This window comes from Rutilus rutilus (genome assembly GCF_951802725.1).
Source record: "Rutilus rutilus genome assembly, chromosome: 21".
Classification (NCBI taxonomy): domain Eukaryota; kingdom Metazoa; phylum Chordata; class Actinopteri; order Cypriniformes; family Leuciscidae; genus Rutilus; species Rutilus rutilus.
This window is the reverse complement of record NC_140226.1, coordinates 1,685,828-1,702,500: the sequence shown is the minus strand read 5'-3', so window position 1 is coordinate 1,702,500 and position 16,673 is coordinate 1,685,828. Positions and strand designations below refer to the sequence as shown.

Here is a 16,673-nt window from a genome sequence, read left to right as displayed (position 1 = left end):
CAATGAACAGGACAATAGAGACACCAGAATAACAATATTCATGATTCTGAAGATGAAAATACTGAATTATTGTAGATGAATATGCTTGATCTCTGTCACTGACTAGATATATTTAAAATAATGTAGGACACTTTTACTGGTAACATCAGACATCTGGCATTATCAGGACACACTAATATTCCCCCATTGCATTATTATACATTATATTCTACATTATATATAGCAGTTTAATGCAGTTCTGGCACTCAAACTCTGAAAACTGGAATTTTTTCTCACACAGTAATTTTTATTTTGAGTGAATTATATAAAATACAGATTGTCACTATCCACGATACATATTGCTGCATTTTTGTATTGCGATATATTGTTACAGCCCTACTAAACAATCTTGCTATGCATGTGTGAAATGTTATGAAAGCTCACTTTGACGTAATAATTCTCAGGCTATATTTCTAGCACAATTACTCTATATCTCAGCTCTTGCGGACTCGATCGCACTGCTCTAAAACACAGTCATTTTTGTGACATCTTTTTTTTGTTATCTTTGCAGGAATGAAATATGAAGATTGTAAAAGTAACATTTATTTTTTACCAACATTATGAAAGCCTCATCATTGCCGGTATAACCACAGATGCGTCACATGACTAAACGTGTCATCGTTACTACAGTGTTTTCACATTCGTCCACTTGGGACAGTGTCCTCAAAAAGCTTTCGCAGGACAAAAAAAAAGGAGAGAATGAGACGTGTGTCACGACAGCGAATTCTGATCAAAGCCACACTGGCGGGAATTATGAGTGTCCCGACCAGGAGCAACGGAAATAAAGCTATTTTGTCCGTGTTTTTTTTTTTTTTTTGAGATTTAAAGCGTAGTTGTTGAAGATGTGTGAACGAGCTCTAGTGTGTGTGAACGAGCTCTAGTGTGTGTGAACGAGCTCTAGTGTGTGTGAACGAGCTCTAGTGTGTAAGAACGAGTCTATGACTGAATCTGGAAATAAAGCAAAATAACTGAGAAAAATGAGAAATATTCCTCAGATGCCAAATCCGTAATTTATAGCAAACCATCTAGCATTAATTCGATCTCTAACAGAGTCATTAACAGTAGTTATTACTCCAACATCTGCATGACATCATTAACATCGTGGTTGAACGACCAATTTGCAACAGTACGGCTTCGGGAAACAGTCGAGACTCGCTAGTGGATTTCCTCATCGCTGTATCGCACTACAGTAGTGAAGCACGAGTTACGGCGGTGTACGGGAAACACACTCCTGATTGGCTGTGCTGTGGCGTATGAGGCGGGCTCTACCGGAGGGCCCGAGTCAGCTGTCCGTCAAACACCTGGAGCGGAAGGGCCGCTTGTTGCTCCTTTGATCCCGCAAGTATCAGCTGCAGGTTTGCTGAGCGAGACTTTGTTCTGCTGTCTCTGAGTCTCTCTGTCCTGCGGCACAACAGCAGCTCCTCTACCGCAGGAGAGAGAGAGAAACACCTTCACTGGTGTATCAGCAGCTCTGACAACCGCTCGCTCGGCCCCGGTGAAGCTCTCAGACATCTGACGCTGCGTCCTTAAAGACATGATAGTCAGGCTCAAATCAGAGCCAGAGACGCCCCGGGCGTCAACACACCTGTGAGCGGATCCTCTCTCTCTCTCTCTCCCTCTCTCTCTCTCTCTCTCTCTCTCTCTCTCTCTCTCTCCTCTCTCTCTCTCTCTCTCTCTCTCCCGGTTCGTCTGTCTTCCTCCTCGGCTCTGAAAGTTGTTTTTGATTATCACTGGGATCGCAGGCGTTCTGACCCGACACGAGTCTCTCTCTCTCTAGGGAATGTTGGCACTTTGTTTCAGGGTTTTTCTCAGGAAAAACTTTTCTTCAGTATTACTCAGAGGTCTAGTTTCAAATAGAATTATTTTAAAGTGATAGTGCTTTTTGTAACGTTATCTAGCCCGTTTAACATTTGTGCTGGCTACTGTAGACAGGCCACCAGGGCACCATACAGACTTTATCAAAGAATTTGCTGACTTTCTATCAGAGTTAGTACTGGCTGCAGATAAAGTACTAATTGTTGGTGATTTTAATATACATGTGGATAACGATGGGATTGTCATTTAAAGACATTCTGAACTCTATTGGAGTTAGACAACATGTGTCAGGACCTACTCATTCTCGTAATCATACTCTAGATCTAATATTATCACATGTAATAGATGTTGATGCCGTTGAAATTCTGCAGCAGAGTGATGACATCTCTGATCATTATCTAGTCTCGTGTAAACTTCATTTAGCCAAGGCTGCAAAGCCGACTCTGTGTTACAAATATGTTAGACCTATCACTTCTGCTACTAAAGATTGCTTTATTAATAATCTTCCTGATCAGTTTCATCATCTCAGCATCCCGGATAGCTTAGAAGAACTCAATATTGCAACAGAAACGTTTAACTCTCTCTTTTCCAGCACTTTAGACACAGTTGCTCCGTTGCGCTTAAAGAAGATTAAAGAAAATAGTCCAACGCCGTGGTACAACGAGCACACTCGGGCCCTTAAGAGAGCAGCCAGAGAGATGGAGCGCAACTGGAAGAAAACAAAACTAAAGGTATTTCGCATTTCATGGAAAGAGAGCCTGATTGCATACAGAGAGGCCTTAAAAGCTGCTAGATCTGCTTATTTTTCAACCCTCTTAAACAAACACAACTCTAGGTATTTATTTGAAACAGTGGCTAAATTAACAAGAAATGAAGCTTCAACCCCAGACGTTTCCAAGCAGCACAGCAGTAATGACTTTAGGAACTTCCATTGAGGAACAATTCCATTCATTCATTGCAATAGGAGAGGATGAATTTTCTAAACTCGTTAAATCATCTAAATCAACCTGAGCCTGGACACGACGACAACGCAGTCCTGAATGTCAACTAGTGTCTCCCCTGTGAAGGCCTCCCTCCCTTCCCTTTACTTCTGTACTGATAAAACACTGTCAAAATGATTCCAGTTCGCATGGATCCGCGGAAACGACAAACAATTCTGTATTATGCAGGCCAGACAAGTCAGTTCGTAAAGAAAGACTACGCACCTGCGCACATATTTATTCAAACACGCATATCTATAGACTAAACACGTAATATACATGCGCACGCCGTCAGCGCTTTCGCGGATTCACGTTTTTGAAGTTTACACGGACATTTAAAAAATGTTTTAAAGCTTGCACCTTGGAACCTGTTTCTCGAACACATTAAAAGTTTTGTGTTTTCTGTTAAAACGGTGTCGTGTAAGCGCCCCCATAAGTTAATAACTAATGATCTTTACAACGGAAGTGAATCAATCAAAACTAACTGTAGCTGGACAATAACTTTATTCTAGATCTGCTGTAAAGCCCAAACAATCTCTGTTACTTTATTTTCCTGTTATCACTGTAAAGCTGCTGTGAAATAATCTGTATTGTTAAAAGTGCTGTATAAATGAAGGAGACTTGACTTGAAATGCTGCCGTCTGTTTGTTTTTTCATATATTCTATCAGTTTCATATCCTTTACATTTATACATTTGGCAGACGCCTTTATCTAAAGTAAATTCAAAGTACACTAGCGGTCAAAAGTTTGAGGTCGGTCAAATATTATATTGTTTCTGAAAGAGTCTCTTCTGCTCTGCATTTATTTGATCAAAAATACAGTAAAAAACTGAAAAAAATTATTCCAAATATAAAACAGCTGTTTTCTGTGTGATTATATAGTAAAGTGTAATTTATTCCTGTGATCAAAGCTGAATTTTCAGCATCATTACTCCAGTCTTCAGTGTCACATGATCCTTCAGAAATCAGTATAATATGAGGATTTGATGCTCAAGAAACATTCAAGATTAATATCAATGTTGAAAACAGTTCTGCTGCTTGAACATGAACAGGGATTTCCTGCTTATAAAACTGATTTTGTCTTTGACGTGAGGCCTGGTGTGGCGTGAGCGCACACACACACACACACACACACACAGGTACAGATATTGGAGGGTAGTGCTGGTTAATGTGGAGTGTAAGTTACGCTGCAGGGCACCTGCGCCCGAGATCTGCCCGTCATCAGTGAAACCTCTCAATTAACCTCCTTTCACTTGCTGCCGCCTACGAGGACTCAGTCATTACCCTCACACACCCTCACACTAACACACACACACACCCTCACACACCCCCGTCACCCCATTCAATCTCAGAACCAGCCCATTCTCTCAGACCCTAAAGGGGCCCTCGGTTCAACACCCTCTCTCTCTCGCTGCTCCTGAGTGTCTCTCGCCCCGCACTGATAATGAGAGGCGAGAGGGTCGGAGCGCACCGGAGCCTCCACTGAGACACACGTTTAAAGGCCTGCTTTCATTCCACCATCGGTGTGTGTGAACACAGTTTGGAGTTCGTCCAGACGCTGTGTTTTGGCATCATTTCTGCCGATAGCTCATCCAGAACATCTGGCACCATCGCTGGCACCACGCGCTTCAGTAAACAAACTGAAGTATTAATTTATGATGGCACTGCTAGCATGTAAAGCTCAGAGCGTGGCGATCAGCTGAATCCTGGGAAAACTGTTTGTTTGTGACTTAAGGAGTGTGTGAGAGACAGAGTTTCATTTCTAAGCTCAAGGGTTTCCAATGTTACAGCAAGAAAAATTCCCCTTTTTTGGGGAATATATACACTATATTGCCAAAAGTATTGGGACGCCCCTCCAAATCATTGCATTCAGGTGTTCCGATCACTTCCATGGCCATAGTTGTATGAAATCAAGCACCTAGGCATGCAGACGCTTCAACAAACATTAGTAAAAGAATGGGTCGCTCTCAGGAGCTCAGTGAACTCAAGCGTGGGACCCTGATCGGTCGCCGCCTGTGCACAGTGCGGGGTCAGCGCATCCGCAGAAGTCGTCAACTTTAAGAGTCAATAGCTACAGACCTCCAAACTTCATGTGGCCTTCAGATTAGCTCAAGAACAGTGTTTAGAGCTTCAGGGAATGGGCTTACATCACCAAGTGCAATGCAAAGCGTGGGATGCAGCGGTGGACGAGTCTGGGTTTGGCGGTTGCCAGGAGAACGGTCTTGCCTGACTGCATTGTGCCGAGTGTAAAGTTTGGTGGAGGGGGGATTATGGTGTGGGGTTGTTTTTCAGGGGTTGAAGAGTTGAAGCTGTTATAGCTACAAAAGGGTGGCCAACTCCATATTACACCCTACAGATTAAGAATGGGATGCCATTAAAGTTCATGTGCGTGTAAAGGCAGACGTCCCAAAACTTTTGGCAATATAGTGTATATATATACAGGGTTTGAAATTAACGCTGTCGAATCACTAGCCAATTTGGTGTGTTACTTATTATATTTACACACTTTGTTGGGGAAGTTCGTGCAAGACAAATCTGCGCAGATTTAGCGCAAATACTCGTGAGGTAAGAGGACGGCATCGGAGGCTTGTGTGTGTGACTATAGGAGTGTATGAGAGACAGAGTCTCGTTTTTTAAAGTAACAAAGGTACTAAGCTCAAGGGTCCCCAATGTTATTGTAAGAAAAATGTTTTTCTTAAGAGGAATATACAGGTTTATTAAAAATTACAAGCTGATGCTTTACTGAGTGACAGATTCATTTCTATCTATGTATCATCCATGATCCATCCATCGTGACGTCTCCCGACGTTGGTTTGCCAAAAATGCAACCTTATATAACATAATTAATTAATAAAACACATTTAGTTGGACGTCCTGATGCTGATGATCATTGTTTTTTGAAGATCCAGTGGATCTTTTTACTGGCTATCTGTTAAAAAAGAGCAAAAATAATTGAATAAGAGTTCCACGCCCTATTGTGTGAAGAGTGAAGTAATGCACATGCCCTCCAATCAGACTCACACAAACTGATGAACTCGTTCCTCCAAATCCTGATTGTCAGTCGTTCTTTTCTCCTGGGCCTCCTCTCTCTCTCTCTCTCCCTCTCTCTCTCTCTCTCTCTCTCCCTCTCTCTCTCTCTCTCTCTCTCTCTCTCTCTCCCTCTCTCTCTCTCTCTCTGTCTCTCTGTCTCTCTCTCTCTCTCTCTCTCTCTCTCTCTCCCTCTCTCTCTCTTAACTCTCTCCCAGCTCACGCGATGTTCCTCTGCAGCGTCAGCAGAAAGACGCAAAGACGCCCTGCTCTCAGGCTTTATTTCACTAATGTGGGCAGTATTTCCCTCATCCTCTGTGTAAGGAGCAGCAGATCTGCCTGTCTATAAATAACTGGAAAAAGCCAACCGATCCGTCTGAGAGTGAAACACAGGAAGCTCTCAGACACACACACACACACATCCTTGTCATTCCCGAACGGAGCCCAAACAATCTGATCTGAGACCAGAGACGCTCAGGATCCTGCTTCACTTTAGTGCTCCGTATATATGAAGTCCAACTAGCAGAGCAGTGAACACTAAAGTCCAACGGCAGCTCATAAACACAACCTTGGCAGTATAGACTTTATATTTCAGCTTTAAGTGGGTTTCCCATTTACAAGCCCGAGCACAGAGACAGACGGGAAGGGTGAGTGCGCATTTATTTCCCAGCGATATATAAAAGAGCAGATCGAGAAGCTCAGTGCTACTCCTGTCCGCAACATCTCTGCTCGTTCGAGACTCTCATTAACAAACAATACTGCTGTGAAATTGCTTTAATGACAATGTAATAAAATTGCTATTCGGCTCACAGATGGCCTGAGGCGCAGCTCGATCCTACAGCGATGCGTCAAACCATATAAATTAACCCACTTATTCACCTTCCCTTCTTTCTTCAATCTTTCTCCATTTGTTTCTCCCTCGAAACAAAACGCACCATCCCAGAACACAAACCACCGTCTCACACTCTTTTACAAGATTATTTCTGGCTATATATATTTTTTCTTTTCATCAAATCAAAATACATTTACTGGAGAAGAAACAAAAATTATTGAGATTTTATTAACTGACATTAACAAAACGTAATAAATGCTGTAAAAAAATGTATTGCGCATAGTTAGTTCATGTTAACTAATTTATTAATGGACCTTAAGCATGAACTCACTTAATTTTTTTCAGAAAACAAGACTTCTTATGTGATGTCATAAGAGCATGTATCTTGATTTAGGAATGTTGAGGTATTTGTGCAGGAAAACGAGACAGAAACACTGAGGGCGAAGATGATTGAGATATTAAAGATATGGGATCAAATGAAGAGCGGGAGGAGCGGGAGGAGGGCGGCACTCGGGAACCAACAACTGAGACAATTCTGCTAATTAACTGCCAATTAGCGGCCCCTAAATGCAGGCGATGTGATGGATGTTCTCTGGCAGCGCTCGTCTCGCGCTGGACACGAAGAGAGAGACTCGACCGCCTCATCTAGGCCAGAGTTAGATGGGTAACCAGCGGCTTCAGTCATCATTCTGCCCGTGTGCAACAGACCGACATAAAATCACTTCTGATTAAATAAACTTCAACTGAAATGAAATAAAAATACTATTAAAAATGACAAAGATATTCACTGAATCAAAAGTTTTGGGATCGATAAGATTTTATGTTTTTAATAGAAGTCTCTTCTGCTCACCAAGGCTGCCTTTATTTGATTAAAAATACAACAGCAACAACAAACTCAGTAATATTGTGAAATATTATTCCAATGTAAATCTGCTGTTTTCTATGTGAATATATAGTAAAGTGTAATTTATTCCTGTGATCAAAGCTGAATGTTCAGCATCATTACTCCAGTCTTCAGTGTCACATGATCCTTCAGAAATCACTCTAATATGATGATTTGATGATCAAGAAACATTCATTATCATCATGTTGAAAACAGTTGTGGACATTTTTTTTTTTTTTTTGGATTCTTTTACATTGGAATAATATTTAACAATAGTACTGTTTTTTATACACGAGACTTCTTTTAAAACATTAAAAATCTTAACGATCCCAAACTTTTTAACGGCATTGTATATAAAAAAATCATGATTCAAAATATTAATATAAGCAACAATAGTATCGCAATGATACTGCAATAACACTGGCATGTGTTTAAACTCAATGACTTTCCCATGATCCGAGGAGGAAAATAAAACAACTTCACAGGCCTGTTTATACTTTTTACATTACATTTGGAAAATATTAAGCCATTATTTTGAATTTCATAACAGCTGGCCGCGCCAACTGAAACGGTCATAAAAAACATAAAGCTGATCTGTTTGTTCGTGCCCTCTTTGAGTTCGGGGAGGGAGAGAGAGAGGGTTATGAAACTGTTTCTCCTGGTCTAAAACAGTCTCAAATAAAGCCGTTTCAGGCCTGACAGATCGAAGACCAGCAGACGTGGTTTATTCTGACACCAGAAACCACTGATCAATCAACAACCCACCTACAGGAAAGAGTGTGTGTCTGTGGGCTTCAGGTAAGATGGCAGTGTTAGACATCCATGAAATCAAGCAGGTGTCAAAGGTCATTCATAAGTCACATATTCCACTCCATTTGTCAGCTCATTAGTCAAACGAGTTTCCATGAGAGAGAGAGACAGAAGAAACCCAACCAAAACTCAAGCACTTTCAGCCCTGTGGAACATTCTTGTTTTTCCCAACAAATCTCATTTACGTCACATTTCAGATCATCATTTATTGTGTGGTGGAAATGACTCCTTTGTCTAATGTCATATCTAGCATTTTATCATATCAAAACAATTAAATAATATGTCACTTTTTCTTAATTATAGTTTAAGATTAAAACTCTTGGAGTTAATGATGAAGTCATGGCAAAACATCTGCACCACATGGGACATAAAAGTTCCTGAAGTTGAAGAAACTCCCAGAATCGACTGCAAGAGTGAGCAATAACGAGAGACAAACCCGTCTCTCTCTCTCATAATGTGTGTGTGTGTGTGTGTGTTGCTGTCAGCATGTGATTAGATAGATAGAATAACACACAGATGCGACTGCACTTTCCTGTCGTGTGGTGTGTGAAGCGTCTCTCTCTCTCTCTGAGGTCAGACAGGATTGCTGTGCAGTCTCAGATTTAATTACCCATCAGCTACACAACGAACCACCAACACCAGTGAGCGTCACACACACACACACACACACACGAAGAGCAGAAGATCAGATCCATGGGCACAGAGAGAGAGAGAGAGAGAGAGAGAGGTAGACGGTCTTGTCAGAGCAGGAGACGCGCTGTCTATTGACACGTTACACACAGAGCCCTTGTGCCTCCAGGTCTGATTGTGCCTCCGAACAAAGACGTGATTCAGGACATCCAGAGCGCAAACCTGTCTCTCTCTCTCCTGTGCTCCATATCAAAGCAGGATCCACACAATGACCATCACAGGAGGAATCCAGGCGCTTTTGGCACATCAGCAGGAATGTCAGGTGGACCGAACAGATCTAACTGAGGCCTGAGCGAGCAAATACTCCCGCAAACACTCCCACAAACACTCTCACAAACACTCCCACAAACTCTACCACAAACACTCCCGCAAACACTCTCACAAACACTCCCACAAACACTCCCGCAAACACTCCCGCAAACACTCTCACAAACACTCTCACAAACACTCCCACAAACACTCCTGCAAACACTCCCGCAAACACTCTCACAAACACTCCCACAAACACTCCCGCAAACACTCCCGCAAACACTCCCACAAACACTCTCACAAACACTCCCACAAACACTCTCACAAACACTCCCACAAACACTCTCACAAACACTCCCGCAAACACTCTCACAAACACTCCCACAAACACTCCCACAAACACTCCCACAAACACTCCCACAAACACTCCCGCAAACACTCCCACAAACACTCTCACAAACACTCCCACAAACACTCTCACAAACACTCCCACAAACACTCCCACAAACACTCTCACAAACACTCCCACAAACACTCTCACAAACACTCCCACAAACTCTTCCACAAACACTCCCGCAAACACTCTCACAAACACTCTCACAAACACTCCCGCAAACACTCTCACAAACACTACCACAAACACTCTCACAAACACTCCCACAAACACTCCCGCAAACACTCCCACAAACACTCTCACAAACACTCCCGCAAACACTCCCGCAAACACTCCCACAAACACTCTCACAAACACTCCCACAAACACTCTCACAAACACTCCCACAAACACTCTCACAAACACTCTCGCAAACACTCCCGCAAACACTCTCACAAACACTCCCACAAACACTCTCACAAACACTCCCACAAACACTCCCGCAAACACTCTCACAAACACTCCCACAAACACTCCCACAAACACTCTCACAAACACTCCCACAAACACTCTCACAAACACTCCCACAAACACTCTCACAAACACTCCCACAAACACTCTCACAAACACTCCCACAAACACTCCCGCAAACACTCTCACAAACACTCCCACAAACACTCTCACAAACACTCCCACAAACACTCTCACAAACACTCTCGCAAACACTCCCGCAAACACTCTCACAAACACTCCCACAAACACTCTCACAAACACTCCCACAAACACTCCCGCAAACACTCTCACAAACACTCCCACAAACACTCCCACAAACACTCTCACAAACACTCCCACAAACACTCTCACAAACACTCCCACAAACACTCTCACAAACACTCCCACAAACACTCTCACAAACACTCCCACAAACACTCCCGCAAACACTCTCACAAACACTCCCACAAACACTCCCACAAACACTCTCACAAACACTCCCACAAACACTCTCACAAACACTCCCACAAACACTCCCACAAACACTCTCACAAACACTCCCACAAACACTCTCACAAACACTCCCACAAACTCTACCACAAACACTCCCACAAACACTCCCGCAAACACTCTCACAAACACTCCCGCAAACACTCCCACAAACACTCCCACAAACACTCTCACAAACTCTACCACAAACACTCTCACAAACACTCCCACAAACTCTACCACAAACACTCCCGCAAACACTCTCACAAACACTCCCACAAACTCTACCACAAACACTCCCGCAAACACTCTCACAAACACTCCCACAAACTCTACCGCAAACACTCCTGCAAACACTCTCACAAACACTCCCACAAACTCTACCACAAACACTCCCGCAAACACTCCTGCAAACACTCACAAACACTCCCAAAACACTCCCGCAAACACTCCCAAAACACTCCCACAAACTCTACCACAAACACTCCTGCAAACACTCCCAAAACACTCCCAAAACACTCCCACAACACTCCCGCAAACACTCCCACAAACACTCCCACAAACACTCCTGCAAACACTCCCACAAACTCTACCACAAACACTCCTGCAAACACTCCCAAAACACTCCCACAACACTCCCGCAAACACTCCCACAAACACTCCCACAAACACTCCTGCAAACACTCCCACAAACTCTACCACAAACACTCCTGCAAACACTCCCAAAACACTCCCACAACACTCCCGCAAACACTCCCACAAACTCTACCACAAACACTCCTGCAAACACTCTCACAAACACTCCCACAAACTCTACCACAAACACTCCTGCAAACACTCTCACAAACACTCCCGCAAACACTCCTGCAAACACTCTCACAAACACTCCCACAAACTCTACCACAAACACTCCTGCAAACACTCCCAAAACACTCCCACAACACTCCCGCAAACACTCCCACAAACTCTACCACAAACACTCCTGCAAACACTCTCACAAACACTCCCACAAACTCTACCACAAACACTCCTGCAAACACTCTCACAAACACTACCACAAACACTCCCGCAAACACTCCTGCAAACACTCCCACAAACTCTACCACAAACACTCCTGCAAACACTCCCAAAACACTCCCACAACACTCCCGCAAACACTCCCACAAACTCTACCACAAACACTCCTGCAAACACTCTCACAAACACTCCCACAAACTCTACCACAAACACTCCTGCAAACACTCTCACAAACACTCCCGCAAACACTCCTGCAAACACTCTCACAAACACTCCCACAAACTCTACCACAAACACTCCTGCAAACACTCCCAAAACACTCCCACAACACTCCCGCAAACACTCCCACAAACTCTACCACAAACACTCCTGCAAACACTCTCACAAACACTCCCACAAACTCTACCACAAACACTCCTGCAAACACTCTCACAAACACTACCACAAACACTCCCGCAAACTCTCCCGCAAACACTCCCGCAAACACTCCTGCAAACACTCTCACAAACACTCCCACAAACTCTCCCGCAAACACTCCCGCAAACACTCCTGCAAACACTCTCACAAACACTCCCACAAACTCTCCCGCAAACACTCCCGCAAACACTCCTGCAAACACTCTCACAAACACTCTTTTCAAAGCAGCTTTACACAGAGAACAGGAAAATAATTCAACAGAGTTTGTTTCCAGAAGACGACAGTGTCACAGTCCAGCTTAAGTAAGTTCAGTGATGTTTGAGTTTTGTAGTAAAAAATATGAATTTAGTTTATTTATATATATATCCACTCTGGAGAAAACAGTGATGTCATCGTCCAGCTAGAGAGATAGATAGATAGATAGATAGATAGATAGATAGATCAAGTCTTTCAGTATCTGAGGTCTACCACTGAAAGTGTTCCTCTAGCTTCACTTGTTCTCTCTCTGTGTTGTTCTTGTGGGGTTTGCAGGTTATTTCAGCATTAATCAGCATGAAACAGGCAAAGCATCTCAATGTTCTGCTGCTGTAGGTGTGTGTGTGTGTGTGTGTGTGTGTGTGTGTGTGTGTGTGTGTGTGTGTGTGTGTGTGTGTGTGTGTGTGTGTGTGTGTGTGTGTGTGTGTGTGTGTGTGTGTGTGTGTGTGTGTGTGTGTGTGTGTGTGTGTGTGTGTGTGTGTGTGTGTGTGTGTGTGTGTGTGTGATTGCAGGAACGCTGTAATTGAAACGCCAGGCGAGTGAAAGGCAGATAACGGCTCTTCCTGTGGTCAATGTAAGCACCTGGTCAGATCCGGCCGACGAATCAAGCTCATTCTCTCATTCTCTCATTCTCCAGGCGTGTTCTCACGTGAGCCGCAGCAGAATGAGGTGTAGGGGAAATGAATCACAAAAGCACAGAAATCAATTGACCCCGAGGAGACGCGTGATAAAGCCCTCGGCCGCCGCCTGTCCCCGACAGATAGAGCTGCGTAAATGAGTCCGCTCCGATAAATACATTAAAGCAAGCTGTGAATAAAAGCCAGGGACTTCTCATTTGTAAATAGCAGCTCCACTACACGGAATTAGACTGATAAAGGAGCGCTCCGTATAATTAAGTTTGTGTAAGGCCAGAAAATCCGTGCAAATACCTTCCCGGTGTTTTGAAAAGAAGCTGTCAGCTCAATTAATCTGAACATCGGCCGGAGAATGCAGCGAACGAAATTAAGCCAGCGATAAAAAAAGAGCCCGGCGTGTATTTTGATAAATAATTCCTGTATCATTTCTTTGGCTCTGTGATCATTTTATTTAATCCACCACCTCCAGTTATGAGCTAAGCTCTACAGAGACGCTGCCGGCCGGAGCAACACATCTGTAATCCGGCACGGATTCATTCGTGCATCAAAGGCGAGGAAAACGCGGCGATAAGGTAAAGCTTCCCGATGGTCAAAGAGAGGAAAAGTGCCTGGACTCACCAGTTGTTTACTTGTAAGATGGTGAGGCCTGTGTCCTGAGCCAGCTGCTTCTTCTGTTCTTCTGAAGGATACGGGTGCTGGAAGAGAACACAAGAGAGACCCGCTCCGGTCAGGATCATGAGGAACATCACAGAGACAACACTGAGCGCTGCCACTCATCTGCACCAGGAGAACATCACGCAAACCACAACTACACACACCGAACACCTGTGCTTCATGTGGCCGTGCTGCATTACTCCCTGAATCACTACACACAGCCATGATGATGCACTTCATTATGCTCTGGGTTTCAGGGCCACGCTTTCGGTACGGTTCGGTATGTGCCGTGTTCATGGACAAAAGGACTACTGTCAAATAAAAATAAAGAACAACTACAAGCAACAGCACAAATAAATACAATAGAGCAAAGATATAAATAAAAGAAACAGTGCTTCTCAGGTTTATCAGGTAGGGCTGACATTAGTTTTCAGAAATTGAATAAAGTAATCAAATGTAAAATAACATTGCATATTTGACTGTATAAATTAAAGATGAATCCTTATTAAAGTCACAAAAGCTATTCAATCCAGAGCTGTGTGTGATTTCCTTGTGTTTTGTTGTTTGATTAACATTAAAAGCACAGACAGACAGCAGAATATTAGGCTACTGTCACTTTAAGACACAACGCATGAATACAGTACACTGAGAGTCACATTTATTCATACAGCGCTTTTTACATTACTAGTTTTATTGTGATAACAGGAAAATAATGCAACAAAGTTTGTTTCAGTTCAGTGAGGTTTGCATTTTCTGATACTGTACACATGCGCTGTCTTTCTCGACTGTATAAGTTCACTTAAGGCTGAGTCTGCTAGACGGACATGCTGACAATCTTTGTGTGAATTTGTCCATTTAAGCGCAAGACTAGAAAGAGAAATCAATAAGACGTGCGCGCGCTTCGGATGAGTATTTAAATATACATATTTTTTATATAAATGACTATTTTTTCTTAAATATATACAACATGCATGTGTGTGTATTTATATATAAAATATAATTATACACAGTACACACACATATATTATGTAAACGCAAACTTTTATTTTGGATATTTTGGATTTTGCACAGCACTAATTCAAATATGATTAGGAATGAATGTGTGCATATGTTAAATTAAAAACATTATTTGCAAATAGCTGAAAATTATAACTTCAAATATATATATATATATATTCACTCAAAAAATGTATGTATTTGACTTGCATATCAAATTTCTATCCATTTGGATTATATTTTATAGGCCTACTGTATTTACATATATATATATATATTTTAATGTTCACTATACATACTTTGATTATTGAATTCCTTTAAATGAATAAATGAATAAAGAAATCCCCCCAAGTGTTGAGGACAAGGTCATGGCATGCCCAGTTCAACTGAATCTGTTGGACCGATTAATGGACGAATAGCACAGATCCGTACGGCACCGCGGTCAATCCTCCGGTCGGATTAAACCCTGAACACATCCTCCTTTCCTCGACGGTTAGAGGAACGACTTCAGCTCGAGTTGCTCCTGAACGCAGGCCAAGCGCTAAAGCAAGACGTTCCTGCAAAGGTCTGGAGTAGCCAGAAGTCACACTGCAAACACAATCCCCGCGCGGGATGCAATGATATAATTTGTGTCACTGTTGATCTGCCAAATGTGACATGATAGAAATGGCAGGATTGAATTTGTGCCGTGTGTGTCTGAAGCATGACGAACAATAGTGATCCGCACTGACAGATGTGTTTAAGAGGCAGATTAACAACCAAACACACCACACACTCCGCTTTATTCAGACACCGCCACACGTGCGCCCACACACACACACACACACACTCATACATGTTCTAAAAGTCACAGGAATAAAGCCATTACACTGCGCTGGATCTTGACCCTGAGCCTCACATTGAGAAACCAACGGCCAGTTTAATTAAAGAGCGCGAGGAGGGAACGTTTCAGGAATGTGTCCAATTAATTAGAAAACAATTGTAAGATTGAAAAAATAATGAAGGAAAAAGAGACGCATGAATCAGATTTCTACTTGTGCACACTGGAGCTTTTAATATGCTAAAATCATTAACAAAGAAATATGATAATGGGCACATAGAAATAAATTTTTTGATTGCTAAGTGCTGACATATGCTTGGCAAGACTGAAGCGCACATACATACGCGCGCGTGTGTGTGTGTGTGAGTGTGTGTGTGTGTGCATGTGAGTGTGTGTGTGTGTGTGTGTGTGTGTGTGTGAGAGTGTGTGTGTGTGTGTGTGTGTGTGTGTGTGTGTGTGTGTGTGAGTGTGTGTGTGCGTGTGTGTGATTCTCTCACAGACAGCAGCAGATTTTGTGACTGGTTCTCTATATTATTATATAATATATTTTATATATACATATATATATATATATAATATTATTATTGCAATCGGCGGATAATCCAAATAGATTGAACATAAAAATCTAGCTAAAGCCTTTAATCAATTTGTTTACATTTTTGTTTCATTTTGAAAGTAGGCATTAATGAATCTCATGTGCCGTCATTAAACTGTCCTCTCCGTCTCAGTGTTTCTTCAGGCATGTGCCGGTCATTAAAGCAAACCCATATAAATACTGCAGCACTCAATGATTCACACGAACCAGACACACGTTTCAAAAACTGAGAGGACATTATATCTGCTCTTCCCTGACAGGATACAACCAGAAAACGCTTAAAACCCTTCAAAGCCAGCCTAAGATATCCTGACCGCAGACACACAATATACAACAGATCCAGTTTCATCGAGCTCTGTTCCACAAATCACTGTAAATACAGAGCCTGGGTCTGAGAGACGTTACAAACGCCATGGAAATGTGTCCGTGTGATTTCCCATGCGCATATTGGGATTTAAACATCCACACATGATGGCATCCAGCCATCCACAATCTCTATTATCATGCACTGGTATTATAACAGGGATGGGAATATGCACTGGGGTTATGCACAGAGAAAAGTATTGTACATCAATCTTTTTTTTTTTTACAAGAACCCAAATTCTG

The 16,673-nt window shown here is 42.6% G+C and overlaps 1 protein-coding gene across 4 annotated transcripts in view; it reads right to left on the bottom strand.

Annotated features, from left to right (window-relative positions):
* Positions 1–16,673, bottom strand: part of meis2a (Meis homeobox 2a) — a 71,975-nt gene that overhangs the window by 15,313 nt on the left and 39,989 nt on the right. For all 4 annotated transcript variants that reach the window (XM_084392909.1, XM_084392907.1, XM_084392910.1 and 1 more), the window contains exon 9: positions 13,621–13,697. In XM_084392909.1, coding sequence (XP_084249035.1) covers positions 13,621–13,697 — 77 coding nt within the window. The remainder of the gene's footprint in view (positions 1–13,620; positions 13,698–16,673) is intronic.